This window comes from Camelus dromedarius, chromosome 15 (assembly GCF_036321535.1).
Source record: "Camelus dromedarius isolate mCamDro1 chromosome 15, mCamDro1.pat, whole genome shotgun sequence".
Taxonomy (NCBI): Eukaryota; Metazoa; Chordata; class Mammalia; order Artiodactyla; family Camelidae; genus Camelus; species Camelus dromedarius.
In genome coordinates, this window is record NC_087450.1 from 40703303 (window position 1) to 40727804 (window position 24502).

Genomic DNA, 24502 nt, shown 5'->3' on the forward strand with positions numbered 1-24502 from the left:
TTTGAAGCAGTTGTGCCAAATGGGAATATTCTAGTCCACTATTTATGAATCTTTGCCATAAAATATGTACTAAAGGAATAATCTGGACCAACCACTATCAAAAGGGGGCGGGGGATAGGCATTTCCAGTGCTCCAAAAGGCACATTTGATCATTACCATTCTATGAAAAATCTCAATTAAAAAATGGGCAAGTAGAATCCTGAGGATATGAATTTCAGCAACAACCCTCTATTACCTAGACATGTGCCTCAGTAGAATGGAAACATGTCAGCTTTGCTCACCCTACTCCAGAACAATTTCTATTCATTTTCCAAAATCTAAGAGAAAGAATGCCATGTGAGGGGAAAAAAAAGAAGCATTTTAAAATTTTTATAAATAACTGCATAGATTTAAAAACTCACTGCATTGTGTTAAGGGTCTGACTTAGTTTTAAAAATTTTTTTGCAAGACTCCTATGTTCAAAAGCAAAAAAAGAGTAGGTTGAGTATTAAGAGAGAGACCACATCACCAACTGGGTGTGGTACGAAAGAAAGATTTCTGGGAGTTGGCCATCAGGCTTCAAGGAAAGCAACAGTTTTGGCCACCCCTCCACTGAGACTGCTCTGGCAGGCACCAATGACCTAGACTTTGCTAAATCCCACTGTCAATTTTTGGTCCTCATTCTTGCCTCACAACCATGTTTGACACAGGTTCATCACTCCCTCCTCTTTGAAATACTCCCTTCTCTTGGATTCTGGTTTTCCTCCTTCACTTGCCAGTTTTTCTCAATCCCCTTTGCCTGTTCCCCACCAGCTCCTCACGTCTAAATGAGGGACAAGGACTCAGTCTTTGGACTTCTCCCTTCTAGCTACGTTCACTCCCTTGGTGATCCCATCCAATTTCAAGCCTTCAAACACTGTCTATATACATGCTGATGGCTCCCAGCCCAGAACTCACCCCTGAATTCCAAATGCATAGGTCCAACTGCCCTTTAGACAACTTCATTTGGATACTCACTGTAAGCACTGAAAACTTAAAATGCTGAAGTCGAACCCCTAATCTCCTCCACAAGTCTACAAATGGAATGCCCTTACCGGCAATACCCAAATGTCATCATCTGAGGCTAGCCTCTGCTTGCTTACTTATTTCAGATCACCACTCTCCCTCCCTCTCTCCGCACTTCCCAGGTATGCCTCTTTATTTCCTCCTTAACGTTTAAGGCCATTTAACAAACTATATAGCTTCTTACTCATCCTGCTTACTGTTATCTCCCTCACTAAAACGTAAGCTCCACAAGGGCAGGACTTTTTGTCTGTTTGGTTTATAGCTGTATATCCTGTACACAGAACAGTGCCGGGCACATCCATGACATTCAAATGTTCGTTGAACGAACGCATGAATGAAACAATGACTGATTCTGACTAGGAAAGAAATGTAAGAAGGTGAGAAATACTTGGACTTCTTCCCTTTTTTGCTGTGGTCTGCAAAGAAATGACCAACAGAGAAGGGCCACAGGAAGGCAGAGTGAATCAGGAATCTTTTTCTAAGGCTTTGCGAAGAAGCAGCATGGAGGAACCACAGCCAGGGGCTGGGGAAGGTGCCAAGACAGGCAAGGGAGCAGAGACTGTGCCTGGAGGGAGAAGAAGTCAGAGGCAGAGGCTTGGAAGGCTGAGAAGCCAAGGCCTCTAGTCACTAGGACAACTGACGCCACCACGCATCACAGACTAGTGGCTACTGAGCGTGCTGAAGAATTAGCACAATCCTCGGGCTTCGGACGCCACGAGAAGGCCAGCGGGACTGCAGGGTAACACTAAGAAAACAAGGTCTCTGCCAGAGTTGTTAGAGGAAAATTACGCATGTAAATAGCAAAGCCAACAAGAAAGGCAGCTGCGAGAGGCATGTGAACAGTCACAGCTCAGTTAATTACAGCTAAATACCACTGGGGGGGTGGGGGAAACAGTCCTAGTAGGGAATCAGCAGGCTGAAGCGCTCACAGAATTTGAAAGGGAGCTCTGAGTCAGCTGTATGGACTCCAGCCCTATTCACAACCTAGGACACCCAGGAAATTAGCCTTGACTTGAAGAGAGAAGGGTCTGATTATATACTTGAAAAGAAGCTTTCTCACAGAACATATATGTTAATCATGACAAGCAAGCTGGGTAAAAAGTTTTTGTTTGGCTTTTCATGCAATGGATGTTTTTAGAATAAGAATCTTGGACTTCTGGTGATAATGGTTACACATTAAAATGGCCAAAATAGCAGAACACGTCCTGTAATGACCATCCATTACCCAAGACTTAATCAACGGCCTGGTTACCCTCTTGGCTAGGCCAGAAATTAGGGCAGAAAACACGCTGGTGGTCAGTGTATATATATTTAAATGTGTGTATGTGTGTGTGTGTGTGTGTATTTTATTGAAGTATAGTCAGTTTGCAATGTGGTGTCAATTTCTGGTGTACAGCACAATGTTTTAGTCATACGTATACATACATATATTCCTTTTCACATTCTTTTTCATGATAGGTCACTACAAGGTATTGAGTATAGCTCCCTGTGCCATACAGTAGAAACTTGTTGTTTATCTATTTTATATATAGCAGTTAGCATCTGCAAATCTCGATCTCCCAATTTATGCCTTTGTAGGTTTCCACTGACTTCCCATGTGCCCTGTCACCTCTCCCATTTTGGAATGCTACTATGTTGAATCATTAACATTTATTCATACATTGTAGAGTTCCCCATCCCCAATTTTTAGACAATCAAATACTATTATTTTTGATTTAGCACTTATTTGACCATTTGCCTATTTTTCAGTAGGAATGTTGGATTACAACTTCTCACTGGTGTTATTAACCCTTTGAAGAACATTACTACCTTAGGATAAAATCCTAGAAGATGATTTGCTGATTCAAGGGTAATGTACGTTTAAAGGCCTCTGAATCTGCCCCAACCGCCCTCCAGGAGGGCTGTGACTGCTGGTGCCAAGCTCTTTGATCAGAAGAGAAGGATGCTATAAAGTACAGGGGGTCCTTCCCAACCAATGGCACTGACAAGTCAGAAAGAATCTGGGGCCACTGAAATGTGTGTCACAAAACCAGTCACTAAAACGTGCATTCATTTCTCACAAAAATGGGGTTCAGACCCTTGTGTAGACGCTAAATCGCCATGAGAAGCAAACCCTGCCATTTTCACATTTCTGGTTTCACAACTGACAGGGTCTAAATGCAGCACATCAGCAAATGAGTCAGAAAAACACACTGTTACCTGGGTGGAGAGTGAACCCAGAATCCACAAGCGACAGGAGGGCGGCAGGTGGGCTCAGCAGCCCTGCCCACCTCAGAGGGGTTCCGAGCCAAGGCAGGCTGTGAGAGTGGCTAACGACCCGCAATGCTACATACGTGGGATACCTTTCAGAAATATTTTATGCAAAAAGCTCAAAACTGAATTAAAGTCTGGCTCTGAAAACCTTTACAGTTATCTAGAAAATTAACTTGCCTTTACTCCTTTGGAAAATTGGGATGCTAAGCCCGCATCCGAATAGATGCTACGTGGTGGAACTCTACACCCAGAGAAACCACCTACAGCTGAGGAAAGTTAACCCAACTCTATTTCATTAGCTGGCATAATTCTTCTAAAAAAACTATTCTGAGAAGTACAAAGAAAACCTGGATTCTACACGTTTCTTCACAGTATTTGTGTGACCAAGGGGGAAATATCTTGCAGGGACTAAATGTCCTCAGCTGCAAAGACAAAAGTGTGGGTTCATTTGCAGCAACATGGATAGACCTGGAGATCGTCACTCTAAGTGAAGCCAGAAAGAGAAAAAAAAGCCACATGATATCACTTATATGTGGAACCTAAAACAAACAAACAAAAAGACACAAATGAACTTATTTTCAAAACAGAAACAGACACACAGACATTGAAAACAAACTTATGGTTACCAGGTGGGGGTGGTGGGGGTGGTGCAGAGGGATAAATTAAGAGTTCGAGATCTGCAGATACTAACTACTACATGTAAAACAGATAAACAAGTTTATACTGTATAGCACAGGGAACTATATTCAGTATCTTGTAGTAACCTATAATGAAAAAGAGTATGAAAAGGAATATATGTGTATACATGGATAACTGAAACATTGTGCTGTATACCAGAAATTGCCACAACACTGCAAACTGACAATACTTCAATTAAAAAAAATTTTTTTTTTAAATGGGGAAAAAAAAGTATGGACTTGATGATGGAGGCCAGGATGATATCCAGATTTCCCTAATCCTGATTCTGGCATTTTATTCCCCTAATCATGATTCTGCAACTAAGAGCAATTCTCACCTTCACAATGGTCCCCAAGGGTAGATGCTCTGTAGCCCTGGTCACAAACACAGCGGAAGGAGCCCTCTGTGTTCCTGCACTGCCCATTGCTGCAGAGATGACGGTGCTGGCATTCATCAGTATCTGTGAACAAGAGAGTAAGAAGACACTTAGGAGTTGTGCTTTAAAAATGATTTTTAATCATTCATGTAGAGGAGGTCTATAAACTATGTGGTTTATAATTAACTGAGCATTTTCATTATGTGAATTAAACTGACCTCTATTAAAAGGTTATTCATTAATAGCCCAGTGGGAAAAATCTAGATGAACTTAAAATTTTAACCAGTGAGCTAAGAATCTGTACATATTAATTCCACTGGTCGTTGATAAGGGACAAATACTTGGCTGTACTCTGTAAACCTCAACGAAGCTTCCTGGAATTTCTTCTGCTGGTTCAACTATAACACTCTGAGCTTAAACGCACTGAAGACTGGGATAGCCTAAAGCAGGAGTCTGCGAGCTACAGCTCCCTGCCTATTATTGTAAGTAAAGTTTCACTGGAAAACAGCACCACATATTCAGATACTACCTGGGCCCTTCACAGGAGAAGGTGGCTGACCCCTGATCCAAAAGTGTCATGGCACAAATGTCTTGAATTCTTTTTCACTAATTTCCCCTTTAGACCCATAGCAATCAGGTTTCCATTCTCTCTCTGATTTTCTGAGCCCATCTAATGGCCCTTGCCTCCTCTCAGCCCATTTGATACCTGCCTCTGAGTCTCTCTTTCTTGATACACATATCCTCAGCTTAGAGATTACCTGTCTGTAACCACTATCCTGAGCCCAGGCTCACTTACACGCCTGCATCACATCCACACATAAAAGGCACGGTAACGGTCTACACATATTCGATTATTCACTTTCATCAGTAAATTCTGAGTTTCCTGAGACAGGGACTATGTCTACCACACCCTTTATTACTCCTTAGATGACCCAGTGTTTTAACAATCAGCAGGCACACAATTCATGTTTGTTGATAGACTTTGCCCATCACATCTGAGTACCTGTATTTACTTCTGGTGATCTGATTCTGCAAGAGTTCCACAGGGACCCTACACCACTGCTCTGCCCCACTCTGCTCACAGCATCATTGTGACTGTCATGGCATTTAGCACCTAAAGCTGGTTTGCCCCTGTTGCCTCCTTGGTGGATGATTGTCGTGTGTCTGACTTATCTCTGAGAATGACATCGCAGCCTCTTCAGAAGAAAGGACTATGGGACTATGAAAATGATAGCCTTATTATTTTATGTGTGGACCTCTTCTCTGATTACACATTCACTTGTAAAGGTCAGGAGTCATAAACTAAAGCATAAAAACTCTGAGGGGGGACTTGTAGAATCTCAAAAAAACTGCTTAATTTCTCTGTGTATGTGAGTGTGTGTGTTCTGTCATTCTCCACCTTTAGATTATGTACTGTAATGACTTTCCGTGTTCCAGAAAGGGATAACCGAAGGTGGTCATGGTAACACTGGCAGATCCCTTTGTAGTACCATCATATTCTGTCTCTTTTAGAACGTTACCTCAGGATGTAATGAGGTATCATTTTACTCATTAAATACTAAATTTTACATGTAGACATGGATATGATTTGTTTCCTCATAATAAAATAACTGACTGTGTACAGTCTATATTCTGTTCTTATATGACATTGAAATGACACTTCTTTTTAAGAACTCTGGACACTTGTGCTTGTCACAGGTGATACCACGGTATCTTCAAGCTCAGGGAGCATCTACTTTTTGGGAAGTGACGTACAGCTGCAGCCGACCCCCGAACAATGTGGGGGTAGGGGTACAACCACCAACAGTCAAAAACTCATGTGAGACTAGGCAGGCAGTCCTCAGTATCTGAAGTTCCACACCTAAGGATTCAACCAACCATGGATCATGTAGCAGTCTAGTTAAGTATTTACTGAAAAAAATCTGCATGTAGATGGACCAACACAGTTCAAACCTGTGTTGTTCAAGGGTCAACTGTAATTCTGTATAAAGTTCAATGAAAAAAAATTTTTTTTTAAGTCTAAGGTCAACCCTAGAGGGGTCCAAAGTCCTCACTATTACCTGTAGAAGAGGGCATATTTCACAAACTTAACCCTTGAGTATAAGGGGATACTCCTTATTTCAGTCTAACTGGAAAATCTTCTTTAGTGATCTTTTTTTTTAAAAGAAAGAATTTTAAAAAGCTCAATGCACACAAAAACTAGGTCATTAATATTTCACAGCATAGTATCAGGTTGATACAATGACCTGGTAGCTGAAATTTTATTATGTAAAACTTTCAAATAATTTTAATAGAATTGATTTTCTGCAAGAATTACAGAGAGAGTAATCATTTTTCTTCCCAACACTAAGGCCCAGCTACTAATATCATATTTTTCAAATTTAACCTTTTCCTCTCCTGGTTTATTCACTTTCCTGACTTCAGTGGAGGTCTTCTGCTTTCTGGCACCATAAAGAAATCATCTAGGGAGTTTCTCAAAAGCACACTTAACTTTATTGAGCACATAGCTTTTCAGGCTGGGTGCCTTGAACTGAAATCACAGTAGTTCACGATGGCACACTCCTACCTTCACACTGGTCTTTCGCTGCTGACAGCTGGTACCCCTGCCCACAGGTACACCTGAAGGAGCCCTCGGTGTTTCTGCACTGCCCATTCATGCACAGACTCCCTTGCTGACATTCATCAATATCTGTGAACACAAACAATGCAACTGTTTAACATGAGGTCTTATATCTAAATACCCCTTTAGCTAAAATTTGAGAACATAAACCAAGCTACTGCCCTCAAAGCCTTCGTTTCCAGGCTGGTCTTTTAAGGCAGGACCCACAACAACAGCAATAACAACAAATTTTCAATGAACAGAGAAAAAGGTACTACCCAAGAGAATGCACTGCTCCTTACAACGAATTCTGAGGTTATTATTACAAAAATAATAGTACTCCTCCTATATGGGGCCCTATACATTTTAGTTTGAAACAGCCCACCAATGTCCCTCATATAGACCTCAGTATGAACCGGAGAACAGAATTACAAACAGATGATAAAGTTATGAGCAAGTAAAAGCCACTTTTAATACAACATCAAGCCCTTTGCTCTTTCTTTCTCCCTCTCATAATTTGAATACAGCAGAAACACAATGTGAAATATTTTCAAGTTGAAAACAGAAGATCTCAGGCATAAAATAACGGCCATGAGGCAGTCTGCAGACCTGTAGAGTTTCATGGAAGGAGGCAGAACTAAAACTCTGCTGAGAACTTTAAATGCAAAACCACAATGGAAGCAGTTATGGAAGGAAGTAGACATTTCTACTGTATTCAGAAGCTGGAAAAGTACAAGGTCAACCAGTTCTGTTAAAGGACACTGAGCTCATTTTCAAAGTAACAAGGAAAACCAAGAGAAATGATATATTTTGATGGCAACTGCTGGAATGTCAATGGAGAAAATAATGAGTGAGGATTTTCTAATCGCCTCGAATAAACAAAGCTATTGATGGAGAAAAGGTAATTCCGAGTGTTCTAGTCATGGATGTGAATTTACACCAGTGAAGGAAAGACTGGCCTCATCAGTAACTTGAACACTTGTGGTAGAAGCGGTGCTCAGTTTCTAAAAGCTTTTGTTTGGCCTGTAGGTTGATCTGATCTAATCGGATAATTCTATCTTGCCTGGTCGGTGCAGACATAGCCTCAGAACGTTCTGCTGAATAGCTGGTCAGTTTGTAAGAGTTTATGATCATCAAAATATGATAGGACTGAGCTTCACCACGTATCCTACAGGTCTGTTGTGAGGGTTAGTGGTGAGAGGGATGAAAACACACGAGCCCTACACTCAGAGAGAAAGGGGCCCTCATCTAAAAAGAGGAGAATTTGTTTTAAGGAAACCATGCCCTAAAGATCAATGTCTATTGTTTCCTTCTAAAAATATCTTTTTTTTTTTTTTTTTTTTGTGAAAGGGTTAGGTAGTCAGGTTGGTTGGTCTGTCTGCTTATTTATTTAAATGGTGGTGCTGGGGATTGAACCCAGGACCTCGTGCATTCCAGGCATGACTCTACCACTGAGCTCTACTTTCCCTGCCAAAATAGCCCATTATTTTAAATGCATCTAAAATGCAAACAACCTCACAGTCTTTCCCCTCAAGTATTACTGATAATTATCTGTTCCTTGAGCAAAGCTGCATTTCTTAACCTCTAATGAGGCATTAACTTTTCAAAGTTTATCCTGACAGAAGCCAAGTGTCAGGTTATCCCATGTTTCTGAAAAAGCTCACACTAATTGTTAACGTAACTGGAGTTCAGGAATTTGTTTTTTTTCTTATAGAAATGACTGTAGTTTACTAGAAACTTCTGTTTCCCTTACTGTGAAACTGATCCCTTTTATTTATATAATGGTTCTAGCTGCCAAATACTATCAATAGAGAAATTAAATTAGAATTTTGTCTTAATTATTTTATACCTTTCCAAAGCCCTTAGCCTACTAGCTTTCAGAGAAGTCGAAAGCAAGAACAGCCTACACCATGCTTGCTTTCAACACATCCTATAAAATACTTGAGACGTCAGTTCAAAACTTAAGACCAACAATAGCTCATGTAGCTGGTTGGATCCCACGTAGTGTCTGACAGCATCTTTAGTGCTTTGGCCTCTTTCTGACTTTCTCAAAGAAGACAAATTAAGCATTCCCATGTGAAGATGTCTGCAGCGAGAATATACCTTCCATTCCAAGTACTGTCAGGAAACGCCAGACGTCTTACATAAGTTACTCATTTATGCTAGGAAGACTGTCAGAAGTAATTCATTATAAGTAATGGTACACACATTTAGAATAACTTGAAGCAACTCTGTTATCTTGAATGTGGTGATCTTTAGGTCTTTAAAATGACCAAGAGGATCACAGGCAGCATAATTCTACACACAAGAAAAGGCATTTTTCTTTTCTGATGAGGGACAAAATTTCTATGACAAAAGAATGCTTTCTAATAAAATAAGCATGCAGGACAAATGTCTTCTCTCTTTTGTGCCAAGAGATGAATAGAAAACATTATTCTTCACAAAAGATATTTCTTTAAGGGACTTTTTGCACATATTGCTATGACAAGTCCTGCTCAGAGTTAAAATAGAGACAATATCTTGGTATTTATAAATTTAGGGCATACAGCATTAAAATGTGCAAAGAAATACAAAGGCACAAGTACAAAAAGATATAAACAAGTAATGAATGAATACATTAGATAATGTATTTACAACGCAGAAAAGCTGTCAGTAGGTTTAGTGAGGTGAAGACACAGTCAACATTCAGTACTATCAACAGGGGGAAACTGGCAGAGTTGCTGGAATGTTGGGAAAGGAACAGATTTATGATCTAGGTGGAACTTGACATCTGTGAGCTGATGTCGTTTGGGAAAGATTTTGAAATAATTAAAGAATAAGGATGTTACACAATTTACAACTGTAAAAAGGAAGGGCTCTGGTTGGGAGTAAAGAAAACAACGAGTGCATATGCAGGTTTCTCAGGCGGAGGACGGGATCTCGCCTGATCCTACCCCAGACTGCAGTACAAAGACACCAGGAGAGAAGCAGAGTAGAGGCAAGGTTCAATGCCGAGTGGAGGTAACAGCCCTTTCCCTACCTCCAAGTTTGATACCTCCTGTTTCCTCTGTCTGCTAAATAAGTTCCTCTCCCTTCTGCATTCAGTATTTTAAAACGAAGCGCAAACAGCAACACTTCTGTGAAGCCTTTCCAGAAGCATACAAGCAGATTTAGTCCCACACTTCTTGACTTCAAAAGAACCTTGCCTATTATTTGGCGAATAACAACATCAGCCACAAGATGTCACGCTGGGCCCCTGCCTTACCTCATTCTCCACGTATTATCTGTGCCTTTCTCTGATGGCTCGTTATCCTGTATCATCTCATGCAATCCTCACATCAACCCTAGCAGGTACCTTTATTGTTACCCTTTTGCAGATAAGCAAGTACAGTTTAGTGAAATGAAGTAACTTATCCAAGCTCACACTGCTTCTGAGTGTCTGAGCTAGAATCTGATATAATGCTTCATTTTTTCAAAGCTAAACCCCAGATTTACTTGGATTTCACCAGTTTTTCCATTCAGGTCCTCTTCTGTTCCCAGATCCAACCCAGGGGACCACACTGTATTCAGTATTCAGGTGTCTTGTCTCCCCAGTCAGCCTTTCCTTGTTTTTCACAACCTGCATTGTCTCAAGGATATGTCCAGAATTGTCTATAATGTCCCCAATTTGGACTTTGATGTTTTTCTTTTACATTTCCACATTTTATGTTTTAATCTTCCAGAACTACTTGATTTTTTAAAAAACTGAAGTACAGTAGGTTACAATGTGTCATTTCTGATGTACAGCATGATGTCCCAGTCATACATACATATATATATTATATATATACACACACACACACACATATCATTTTCATATTCTTTTTCGTTAAAGGTTATTACAAGATATTGAATATAGTTCCCTGGGCTATACAGAAGAAAATTTTTATCTATTTTTATATATAGCAGTTAATATTTGCAAATCTCGAACTCCCACATTTATCCCTCCCCACCCCCTTTCCCCTTGGTAACCATAAGTTTCTTTTCAGTGTCTGTGAGTCTGTTTCTGTTTTGTAAATAAGTTCATTTGTGTCATTTTCTTAGATTCCACATATACGTGATATCATATATTTGTCTTTCTCTGACTTACTTCACTTAGTATGATCTGTAGGTCTCTCCAAGTTACTGCAAATAGCATTATTTTATTCTTTTATACTGCTGAGTAGTATTCCATTGTATAAACACACCACAACTTCTTTATCTGCTGATGGACATTTAGGTTGTTTCCATGTGTTGGCTATGGTAAATAGTGCTGCTATGAATATTGGGATGCATGCATCTTTTCAAATTAAGAGTTCCCTCTGGATGCATGCCCAGGAGTGGGATTGCTAGATCATAAGGTAGGCCTATTTTTAGTCTTTTGAGGAATCTCCATACTGTTTTCCATAGTGGCTGCACCAAACTGCATTCCCACCAGCAGTGTAGGAGGGCAGAACTACTTTTGAATTGTAGTTTTCTGTCTATGCCTATGGCCATCTTTTGCCCTCCATTTTCAAAAATTGAAGTATAGATGATATACAATTTTGCAAATCAAAACTATAATGAGGTATCGCCTCATATCAGTCAGAATGGCCATCATCAAAAAGCCTCAAATAATAAATATTGGAGAGGGTGTGGAGAAAAGGGAACCCTCCTACACTGTTGGTGGGGATGTAATTTGGTGCATCCACTGTGGAGAACAGTAATGGAGATTCCTTAAGAAGCTAAAAGTAGACTTATCCTATGATTCAGCAATCTCACTCATATCCAGAGAAAATGCTAATTTGAAAATATACATGCACCCCAATGCTCACAGCAGCAACTTTACACAATAGCCATGACATGGAAACTAGTAAACCATCGTTTTTCTCCTGATTAAGACTGGGGTTATGGGTTTTTGGAAAAACTTGCTACATTTTCAATAATGCATGTTTTTAATAGCAATTTTATTGAAATCTAATTCACACACCACATAATTCATCTACCTGAAGTGTACAATTCAACAGTTTCTACTGTACTCCCAGAGTTGTGCAACTGAGTGTATTGCTTTTATAACTAGAAAAATCAAACAGACTTGTGGCTCATAGATATTCTCTAAAAATACAGTTTCCCTTTATGTAAACAAATATGCTCTGTGTTTAACCACCATGAAGAATCACTTTCAAAGACACCAACCAAAATGTGCTCTAAGTAGCTGAGTCAAAATAAATGACAGGTAGCATGGTTCCCTTCTCTAAGGCTCGTTACTCTAACATGCTTTTAAGTACAGTTCAAAATAAAAACGAGAAGCTGATCACAGCATTTACCTTTACAGTGCTTGTGGTCCGGAGTCGGGGAATAGCCCTTGTGGCACGAACACATGTAGGAGCCTTCAAGGTTGGAGCAAGTACCATTTGTGCAGATCTTTGGTTCCAGGCATTCATCCACATCTTGAAGAATGTTGCATAATAGAAGGGAGAAAAAAAAAAAGAGAGAAAAAAGAAATAAAACATGAATAAAGTTGAATTTGGTTAGAAATGGAAACACTGGATTTTTAAAAGAGGGGCAGATTCTTTAAGGTAAGCTTTCAAATTAGCCCTTAGAAGGAAACGGAGCTCTGGTATGAGTTGCACGTATGATGGTTCTACAGCTTAACTTACTTTCTGCAAAGTAACTTGCAAGAAGGAACCAAACATGGTCTAAGAATAAATTCAATGGGAGGCTTGCTTAGAAGGGAAGGAGGAAGAGAGGGTGGTTTTAGAGCAACATCCTCTGCAAAATAAGTTATTCCAAAGAATCAAAGACACGTGGAGGTCAGGTTAGGGAATTGATGAATTTCAGCAGAATGTGAGGGCTCACTGAGGCAAGAGATAGGACTCACAATCCAGAGAAACCATAGGAAAAGTTGTAACAGAAAAGTTAAAAAAAAATATGATAAAACGTTCTAAGATGGCAATGAATCAGCGTTAAAAAAAAAATCTAAGGGACAAACATAAGCCTACTGGGTAGTTTGAAGGTGGAGTATAGGCTGAAGGGGCAGATAAAAAGTAATAGCTAATCTTTATCAAACACTTACTGTATGAAGGCACTGAGGCTCTACATATATTGTCTTGTTTAATGCTAACAAAATCCATATGCACTAACCCTTTATAGAGGAAGAAACAGAGATTCAAAGTCTACTGATAGAAACAGTGAAAGAGACAATCATGACTTTGCCTTTATTATTTGCTAACACAGGAGGTATATCAATAATCATCATCTAAGTATTCACTGAGTTCATTCAGTAAACATTCACTAAGCTCCTACTAGAACATTGTTAATTCAGAAAGGAAAATGTGAGTTCTGTGCCCCATTTGACTGCCCCCGGGTACAGCCACTACAGTTGCAGTAAGAAGACATATAATACAGCACAAACAACCAAAAACTTAAAGAGGAAAAAATTCAACCACTAAGTGCCAAAAATACACACAGCATCACAATTTAGGCTTAGTTTTACAGCGGTCTATACTTAGAGCACCTTATACATAAGGCAGACAAATAATACAGAGGAAAGGCTCTTGACTGCATCCATTCCATTTTGCAATGCTCACCACAAAAGCAATACAGCTTTCCACCTCTTAATATGAACAGGCAGAGAGTCATGGGCACATTAACAGAGATCTCGTTTCAGGTCAGCAATCATTCATTTGCACTGCATTTCATGAGAACTAGACTCTATCTTCCTTACAGTGGAATTCAGAAATAGAGTATTACCAAAAAAAGCAAAGGGGGATCTTGTGTGTGTGCACATGGCGATGTGCCAAATGCATATTGAAAACAGCCAAGTAATTGACACAGCCTAGGTGTTCCGCCTCGCTTTCACACAATCCCTAATTATGGCGAAGTGACCCTACTCCATGACAACAAAAACAGCACTTCCAGATGGACTCACTATCCGTCCTTTCTTTGGTTGTGGGAGTCCACTTTTGTAAACACTGAAAGCAAACTACTTGAAAGAAGCAGCCAAACACTGGAGCCAAAGTAAACAGCGGGACAGAATGAGCCTAGACACTAGGCATGGAAATTCCAACAGCAATGTGAAAATGTCATGTCTAGGATCTGGTCTGGTTTCAAAAATGTTAACAAGATGAAAAAAATATATGAATTACTCTCTTTAATTATTCACGCACCAGAGAATGTGATTTATAGGACTGCAGAATGTAACAGCAAAGTAGTTTCTAAGCCTATATTTTCCCTCAGTTAACGTAAATTAAGACATTGCAGATTACCATTCATGAGATGCTTATAAAACTGCTATTTTGTCAGGCTACTGCCATGATTAACAATGAAGCAAAATGCCTTGAAGTAAAAAGAGAGCCTGACTGATGTGTTTATTCTTTTCTTCACTTACTGCAGTCATAACTGCATGGAAGCAGAATCCCGTACATAGAAGTTTGAATTGAATGAGTACGTGGGTTTAATGACACTTAAGTTCTTAAGGAAATAACTACATAGTAAAATATCACTAAAGAATCTCTCTAAAGAATCAAAAGGTACAAACTTCCAGTTATAAATTAAGTCAGTCATGGGGATGTACAGCCTGCTGACCACAGTTAATAACACTGTACTGCATGTTTGAAGGTTGCCAAGAGAGTACAGTTGGCCCTTGAAGAACATGGGTTTGAACAGCATGGGTCCGAACAGCATGGGTCCAATCACACACGATGTTTTTCAATACGACAGTATGACATGATCTGTGGTTGGGAGGAACCGTGGATGTGGAGCCCTGTGGATCCCTGCAGACTTACCTGCGGATTTTCAACTGCAGAGGGTTGGTGCCCCTAATGCCTCCATTGTTCAAGGGTCAACTGTAGTTCTTAAAAGTCCTCATCACAAGAAAAAAAAATTTTTTCAACTATATATGGTGATGGATGTTAACTAGTATAACATAATAATGATAACTTATTATAGCGATCATTCTGCAATGCATACAAATACCAAATCATTTTGCACACCCAAAATATCATGCTATATCTCAATTATACCTCAATTAAAAAAAAATCTCTATTCAGAAGGAAGGTGTCTAGGGGGGGCCTCACTTGATAGATGTAAAAGGAATGAAATAAACTCAGTGATGTATCATTAGCCAGACCTCTCTCCTTAACTGCTGACCCCCACACCTAGTTGGTTGGTTAGTCTACAGGGACAGCTCTCTCCTTCATGTCCCACAGGCACCTCTGACTCTTTATGGGTAAAAGTGATCTTTCTCCTGCCTTCTCTTTATGCTGCCTCCCCTATCAATATACAGTACCACTACCCACTCAAATGCCCAAGTTAGATGCTTGGGAGTCAACCCGTCCAGATTCCTTCTTCTCCCTCTTTCCCCACATTCAACGTATTACCAAGTTACGTCAATTCTACTTCTCAAAAATCTCTCAAATACCCACAAGTTTACTTCATTCCTACTACTACCATTCTCTCTCAAATGGGTTCCTGACAATCTTTTCATTTGTTTCTCTACTGAACATCTTGCCCCATCTAATCCATTATCCAGCTTGCAGCCAGAGCCATCTTTCAAAATACAAATCTGATCAATGGTGTTGCTCCTCTACTTTAAAAGCCTCCAGTGGTTTCCACAGGTCTTCAATTTAGTCAAGGACACAAACTTGTGGGGCCTTGAGTGGCAATGACAGAAGGTCAGGCCACCATCGTCCTTCCTTCTAACCCTTGGGAGGATCAATGCCACAGGAAACAAGGTGATCTCTACCCACCCTATGTGGCATCCATAACCCACAGCCCCTGACCCCTGCAGCAGAGGCAGATGGTTGTGTCTTTTTCTATACTGGAGCTCAAAACTCATGCTAGGATTACAGTATTATAGAAGAGTCATACTACCCAAATTCCTACATACCTATACATAAGTTCAAAAGAGAAACTGTCCATAGAAAAATGGGTTAGAATTTTTAAAAAAATTATCAATGTGCTTTGGAGACATAATTTGGCATTTGCTATTCAATGAATTAATTAAACCCCCCACAATAAGGAAGTTTCCAGGAGTTTACTAGGTTGGCACTTCGTGGATATCACTGTTCACAAGTTCACGGAATCCACTTCACAATGCTATCGCCCAGTCCGAAGTGATCCTTCTCATAATGCCTTCAGAGACTCTCACAAATGCCTTGCTGAAAACTGGATATGCCACGCCTACAGGGTTTCCTGTTCTACTCTAATAACCCTACCAGAAGAGGCAGTCAGGACAGTCCAGCATAACTTGTCCTTAATGAACCCTGGCTAATTTGACCTACACATCCTTAAAAAAAAAAAAAAAGTTTCACCTCATCATCTGAATCCTGCAGTCTACAGTTCTTTGTCAAGAACAGCATGAAGTTCAATGATCGTTAGTTCCCGAACGAACTCCACCTTCTTTCCTCTTTTAGGGGAAATGAGGACATTAATCTCTCTCCAACTCCCTGGCAATTTTCCATTCTCCACAATTTCACAAAGATGAATCCCAGCTGGCCAGCAATCCCACCTGCAAATTCTCTCATTGCCTTGGGATTTAATTCATCTGGGTCAGGAACCCTTTTGAAATTTTCCTTCCTAATATCCTGGGAACACAGCACGCTGCCTGAAGCCTCTCCCTCGTGGGCATGACCCCTAAGGTTGTAAGGGTTACCAGGGCTGCCCTCCCACAAGTCACCCATGGCTGCACTGCCCCCTTACCCTGCACCTATGGGCTCCTTGGGGTTGGTCAGAATTGAGTTCAGAACAAGAGTTTACTTCCTTTACTTCCAAGGAGATGAATCTGTCAGCAGGGTGAACCAGTCATTTTTCTGAGGTCATTCAGCCTCATGTAATTCCTTAGCGACCAACAGACTTCAGTGCGTGAGCATCATTTGATACGGGAAGAAGACATCTTATTTGATCACTATAGCTACATGAAAATACAGGATTACTCTCCACCCAAACATTGCTTCAATTATCCCTCAACTATTCTTTATATATAGTCTTTACACTAAAGATGACAGGAGAACGTATTTGACAGAAAAGCACACGTGGCCAAATGAGAGACAGATGTGGGTTGGGCCAGTACAAAGAACTGCCTTGCCTGCAACTGAAGTATAGTGAGTCCTCAGGACCTCACGCCCTTCTGCCAATTCCGACCAAGTTAAAAATCTGCAGTAGCACAGCTGCCTACAAAAATATGTTGTACATTCCTCAAAGACTCATCACTGCTTTTCAGAATTGGAAAAGAGCCAATGTTACGTATATCCCAGATAAAGATCCAAAGATGATCTCAGAAAGTCAATCCACTAATCCCACCAAGTCACCAGCTTCCTATCTTACCTTTCCAAAAGAACACTTCGTCTTTCAGCAAAACTCACCTGGGGCTCTGAGTGCAAGCCCGTCATCTTTGACTCTAGAATCCCTGAGGCAAAAACATTGCCGCTTGCAAGGGACAAATGACTCCAACCCACATGGATCTCTCCTTTCTATGGACTTTTATTTTCCTTATTATCTTAATTACATTGGTTTGCTTATTTTCTTCGGTGTACATGAGAGATACGAGATATTATATAAAACAAAATACAATACTACCTTTGAAGCTTAAAGACCTGGGAACGTGTCCCATCTCTCCCATTTACTACCTGCCTATGAGCATGAGTGAGCCCATTAATCTATTTGGGAATCAAATTCTATGTCTGTACTAAAGAGACGATTGTAAACTATACAAAGAGAAGTTGTAGTTTATTACAGTAACTAGTCTCCCCACACAGGCATATTTCCTGCCTTCAAAAGTAGTTTTTTTGTTTTTGTTTTTGTTTTTCTGTTGAGATATAATTGACATTATAACACTGTGTAAGTTAAGCAACAAGGATACACTGCACAGCACAGAGAAATGCAGCCATTACTTTATAATAACTTTAAATGGAGAATATGCTATACTATTGCTACATAGTATGGTAAATCAAGTAGACTTTAATAAAAATAACATTGTGTAAGGTTAAGGGATGATTTGATACACATATTGCAAAATGATTAACTGCAGCGTTAGCTAACACCTCTTATCAGGTCACACAACTATCATTTCTTTTATGGTGAGAACAATTAAGATCTAGTCTCAACAACTTTGAGGTTTATAATACAGTATTATGGACTATAATCATTAAGCTGTACATTACATCTCCAGGGCTTACCTACTAGTTACAAGTTTGTAACCTTCAATGCCATCTCCCCAGTATTCCATGCCCCAAGCCCCTATATTCACCATTCTACTCTGTTTTGTTTTGCTTTTTTACAACTTCAAATCTTCTCTGGCATCTAGCAGAAACACACGTAGGCAAGTGTGTTTCTTATTGACTGACTAGAAGATTCCTTTAGCACATAACAATTTAGGGATAAGGCTGATGTTTGCACACTTTATGGTATGTTTGCAAAAGGCAGACCTTGAGCTAAGTTGCCATCTTATATAAAAAGAATAAATGCAGGATGAAAGTCTTATGTTTTACGTTAAGTCTAGGAATATTCATATATCCCACAAAGGTTAACAATGGATCTTAAAATCTCAAAAGAAATCCTAGGGTGAAAAGAACTCTTAGAACTAGGAGCTCTCCATGTTTATTCTGCAAGTTTTCTGCGCCTGGCTTTGGCTAAGGCTGTGGCTGACCAGTTGTCAAGTGGATTGAGTGGTACTAAGTTCTTCCAGTGCCAAAGACCTACTACAGTAAGAAAACCCAAATGGGAGTCACAAAGTCATCATAAACTGAAACACGGGCTGACAAAGGGGCCCGTACTACTTCGATTAAAATCTCAGAAATTTGTGCTCTGGGTCACATGGTCTGTCACAGACTCAACTGTAAAGCGAGGCAATAAACTCGAAGAAGGCTAACTGCACACATCTGTCAGGTGACAGATACTGTGTCTTGCCAAGGAGAGCACAGACAATGAAGTAAAGAATGGGGATGGCAGTCCCGTGGAGCTGAAACATGTGCTAGGAGTAATCAGTGACCCTGCAGAGAAGAACTACAACTCTGAAGAAGTATATGCCAGCAAAACAGAAAGTCAGAAGTTGAAAAGAAACTATAAGGTTAAGATTACTTAAATTCATAAAAGAAAGCTCCTCCGACGTAAGAAAAATTAAAAACTATATGAGATGAGCTCAAAGAAAGCCAAAGAGAAGGCAGTTATCCACTGAAACTTGACAAGTAACTTACTTTAAGAAGTATCAGTTACTACTGCGTTTCTTCCATTTCAGCACAAGCGAAATAAAACGGAGGTACGAGGGATGGGGGAAGGAGGACTGTAAGATTTCTTGGGTCCTTGCAAAGTGCTTGATATCATATTTAATTCTGACAATAAACCCTATGAAGAAAGTATTTTGATCCCCATTTTACAGATCTTGAAACTAAGCTTCAGGGAGCTCACAGAGCTGACATTCTGCCTAAATTCAGGGAAATACAATCTTCATATCAGAGTTACTGAATGTACTTTAAAGCAATTAAATATTAGAGGATTTTATTTGGGGGATGGTTCCAGTCAGGTTTGAATCAGGCTGATTCAAGTTCTTTGTGAGTCAAGTGAAGCCTGTAAATTGAGGACCTGACATGCTGACTTCCTTCAAGAAAGGTTCTGGTTGAAAGCAGGCAGTTGGAACTGGCCAGAACCCAGGATGATGAAATAGTCCTCAGAGGTGGGGACCGCGTGGGCAGCAGCTCCAGGCTGAATGTGAGGTCCAAGGAATACAGTGTTGAATGATGAAAGTGGCTCTCAAGAGAGCTCTGAAATCCACAACTTGAAAGAAGAAGCTACGTTAACAGAAGAGCCAGCACGAGTTGCCAAAAAGCATTAAGGGCGAGATATTCTGAAAGTGGACAATAAACTTGAGAACGAAGGATCGTATGCCTTGAACTAAACACTAGGAAAAAGCGTGATCCCCTAGACAACACCTGCTAACATTTTACCTGTTTCTGGCCCAAATAATTTCTGTTCTAATTCATAAATCAAGGAGAAGCATCAGTCAGTAAGATCCAGTTTCCAAGGCATGAATACAAAGAGGCCATTAATGGTTTCAGCAAGTTCACTATTTAGTCAAAGAAGCAGAAAGTGAACTGGCATCAAATCCCTGCAGAATATAGGGTCAAAATGGCAATTCTTAATTCTTTTGTGTGTGTAGATTTTTAAAATTAATTATTTAATTGAAGCATAGTCAGTTTACAATGTTGTGTCAGTTCCTCATGTACAGTATAATATTTCAGTCATATATATACATACATATATTCCTTTTCATATTCTTTTTCATCATAGGTTATTGTAAGATACTGAATATAGTTCCCTGTGCTATACGGTATAAACTTGTTGTTTATCTATTTTATATAGAGTAGTTAGTATCTGCAAATCTCGAACTCCCAATTTATCCCTTCCCATTCCCTTCTCCTAATGAAATCACTTAAGAGAAAAAAGAGCCAGATGGACATGAAGATTGACAAATTTTTAAAAAATTGTAAGCATAATGCCAAAGAAAATAGTATTATGTACATTATGTGGTATTATGTACAGTGCTATGTAAACTGTATAAATTTAATTATACTAAGTTAAAAATACGCTGTCAGTGAGAGGCAGAAAAAAGGAGACTAAAACGGAAAAGAAATCCTCCAAAGTAGGGACTATCATCTCTACAGATGACTGACAAGTGCCAAGTGTAGGACTTTCCTCCAAACAATGAGACTTAGGAAATTTTTAAATTTTTTAATGTTTTCAAATACTAAAAATTGGGAACAAAGTCTCATCAATGGACCCTAAATTGTCTGGGGTAAAAGGATATAAAAAACCTCAAACTAGTCTCAAATAACTGTTACACACAAAACCAAATGGTTAGCAAAGCATTTACCACTGGATGTGCTCTCTGTCCATGCAAAATCTCTAACACTCCCTGTATCCTTTAGGGTGCTCTTCCCTCTAGGGCACTCACCACACCTGACATATCACATACTCTGCTTTCTCACTTGTTTCCCTGTGAGCACAATGCAAGCTCTAGAGTCTACGTGCAATGAAAGGAGGGAATTTACTCTGTTCACTCTCAGTCCCCAGGTCTAAAACACAATGCCTGGCTCATACCAGGCATACAATGTTGACTGATGCGAGGAGCAAATGAACAAACAAACATATGTCAGGTTGTGTTATCGATGAGCTCAACTCAAAGACATGCTTAAGTAGGACTGCACCTTCTGAGAAGTATTTCAGAGTGCCAGAATCACAAAGATGAGAACTAAAACATGTAAAGGAACTAAATCAAAAAGAAATGGCTGGGTATTCACAAGCATTGTCAGAGGGCTACTGAAGAATCCAACCCATTCACTGGCTAAATCTGAGCAGAAAGGCACATTGCAGTATCTGCTTTTGGTCACACTCAGTGTTAACATTTGAAAGCTCGACTGCCATAAAAATTAAAGTGGAAAAATCTATTTCAGTACAATCTGCAAAAGCCCTCATGAGAAACTGAGGAGAGCTGCAAGTCCAATATGAGCCATGGACGGCACTGCAATGGTCACAGAGGGGCCCCCTGACTTACAGGTGACGCAGAACCTACAACTTTACCCAACACAGAAGGGAAAAAGTACACTGCCTGCTTCTGCTGGGAGATGTGCGACCTTAGTCAGCAACGCAAAACCGAAAGTTATTGCTTGGACAAGTGGTCAAGCATGTGACTTTGGTTGAGTAACAACACGGTGACCTAACAGATCTACTTACGAGTCTACTAATCTGGTTGACAAAGCAAAACTGCTGTTAAATGAGGTGCTGTGTATCTGTCACTAAACCGGGGCAGAGTGGTCACCATCAGACTGACTGAGCTCATTTAGGTGTAAGAATTCATTTATTATTATTCCCCCACCTAGATCTGCGCATTTCTAGTGATGAGCAATCACATGCCAATTTGGTCAGTCACTTTCCATCAGCGAGTGCATGAATCAGGGCTGTGTTTACACCACGACTGTGCATTTTAGTAAGTTAAGGTAAAGTCCAGGCTCTGCTCTTGGATTATAATATGTATCTGTATGTGAAAGCAGGTACAAGAACAGAACTTGATAGGTAACTCTGATGTTTACGCCAAATGGAAAAATTAAAACCAAATGCACTTTCTGACTGCCACCGATTACATCAACAAATGCTAATCAAAGAAGCAATTAATAAACAAACAAAAAATCTTTTCTTCTACCCAAAGATCAGCACCTCACACAATTCCCTGATAGAGACCCGTGGGGATGGGCATGAGATTCAGGGCAGGGGGCCACCTGTCCCGGGTACAGAGGCTTAGCTCATGCTGCCTAATGAAGAATCCAAAGCTTCGAAGCTGGGAGTGTGTCTGTCAAGCCCACCCATCTCAACTCCGCTGAGACACATACACGTCTTCCCAGAGATGTAAGAATCAAGACCAGTATTTTTAATAGGACCAAGAGGGCCTGGAATCTTGCAGAAATCTTACCCTGTACTCTGTTCTTCAGCCACACTGGCCTTCCAGCTTCTGGAAGATGACCTACTTCCTCCTTCCACAAGCCCCTTACACTGGTCAGATGGCCAAAATGACCTCTCTCTTACCCCCTTCCCCAGTTCAATTCCCAGTTAAGCTTCAACTCAAGGATTTTCCTAGAGGCAACTCCTTCTATCATATGCTCTTACAGCATCACACAGCTCTCTCTCCTAGCATTTGTCTCAGGTGTCCATTCACCTGTACTCATAAGCTGTCTGGGTGAGTGTCAGTCTCCTCGACCAGAGAGTAAGTTTCGTGGGGAGAGTACTTTTATTACTATTATTTTTTAAGCCCTCAATGTATCCCAGTACTCAGTACAACTCTGGGTATAGACAGTGAGTTCTCCAGCATTTGTGGAAGGAAGGACAGAAAGAAGGAAGGAATGAAAAGTTTAGCTCACATTGTCAGAATGTGGCATGGAGCGGAAGAGAGTCCCCTTTTGAGAAGAAGATCCCACGGTCAACAGAAACATAAAGGAAAACCATTAAGGGGGAAAGCTAACTAGAGCACAGGAAATGAGAGCCAATGCCAATTCATCACTGGGATTCAGTGTTAAATACTGAAAGGGATGAATGCATGAATGTAAGGCACGTGGGCAATCCAACCAGACTGCTCTTTCTACACTTGCTACTCCTGCTCCAAGTTTGCGTTTGTATGTTTCCTGATTCTATGAGTCTGTGGTAGCTTCTCCTCAAGCCTTTTCTCTCCTTTCCAGCATTTTGCTCTCCACCTCTCTTCTCCCTGTGGTGTGTATTATTTTATTTGGTTTTGGTTACTTATCACATCAGGGGTAACAATTTGTTTCAATCAGAATTATTTGTCCCACGTAAAATCTCACATTCCTCATGTCAACTCAATTTCTTATTTTCTTCATGGTTCAAAGTTACCTAGAACTGCTCAGAATGACATGAGTTTGTTACATTCTTCCCCCCCTCCCTTTTCAATTTTGAAAGACGGCTCACTTGGCATCACACCACTTTGTTGGAAAACGGGCCAGACAGAAGAAACGCAACTATGATAAGAACACTCTGGTACCTACCAAGACACTGCCCATTCCAGCCTCGGAACCCTTCTGTGCAGGGAACACAGTGGTAAGACCCAGGAGAATTCACACACTGCTCATCCGGACAAGTACTTGGAGTCAAACATTCATCAATATCTGAAAAAACAAAAAGCTACCAGGTCACGGACATTTGATCAGAACACTACAGCACAAACTGACTTGTGTGATAGAGTGGGGGAAAAGGCAGGTTATTTCTACATTGAGGTGGAGAAAACAGTAAGTGGAAAAGGGAAACACTGGACTTAAACACACAGCAATAATGCATGGCTGGCTATACCTTGATTGAAAGATTTACACATGTTCCAAGGAAGATCTTGGCCCCAATTCTCCAATTGGCAGGCCCAGCTCTCCCCACTGTGGGAGTTGGCAGCTTCTCCAGGGCCACTTTCTGGATATCAAACCTTTCAAGTAATAGCATGGCTTGCCAGAAAGAAATACAAGAAACGGGCATGAGAGGGAGGAAGCCATTTATCCATCTGGCTAAGAGGCTCTCTCTGCAGACAATGGATGCTCTAGGGAAATCTCTGCTTTGGCACCATGGGCCCCAAACATCCTAGGTTTGAATAATGTAAAACCTTCCATATGACAGGAATTCCGTGGAGCTGGAATAAGAATATTAGGAGAGAATGAACTCATCAAATACTTCCAGGATTTTCCAGAGAACATGGTGCATGATCACAGAGTAATATTTTCTGGTAAAAATACACCTTACTTTTCACATTCACAGCTAACTAAAGTTATTAATCACTGTTCTTTACAATGTGAGGAGGGAAAAAACACCTTCACCATGGATGGAGCTGTGGCAGAGATACAACAGCTTTAAGCATTTTTACAAACGGTAAAACAATGAAGTGGGGGAAGGTAAGATACAGGAGAGGCCACAGTTTCAAATGTGTACCAACCCCTGGGTACCAGCCCAGCTGAAACACGTGTTTTTCTGGAGTTGGATTCTGAATTCAATGAGTGGATTCAACGTCTAAGTGTCCCAGCATGAGGTGTATACAGGAC

At 40.3% G+C, this 24502-nt stretch overlaps 1 protein-coding gene across 17 annotated transcripts in view; it reads right to left on the minus strand.

The window, feature by feature from the left end:
- The window catches only part of LTBP1 (latent transforming growth factor beta binding protein 1), a 399284-nt gene that overhangs the window by 72945 nt on the left and 301837 nt on the right, over positions 1 to 24502 (minus strand). For all 17 annotated transcript variants that reach the window (XM_064494599.1, XM_064494596.1, XM_064494598.1 and 14 more), the window contains 4 exons: positions 23471 to 23590; positions 12254 to 12376; positions 6918 to 7040; positions 4313 to 4435 (listed from right to left, as the gene is read on the minus strand). In XM_064494599.1, the coding sequence (XP_064350669.1) occupies positions 4313 to 4435; positions 6918 to 7040; positions 12254 to 12376; positions 23471 to 23590 (489 nt within the window). The remainder of the gene's footprint in view (positions 1 to 4312; positions 4436 to 6917; positions 7041 to 12253; positions 12377 to 23470; positions 23591 to 24502) is intronic.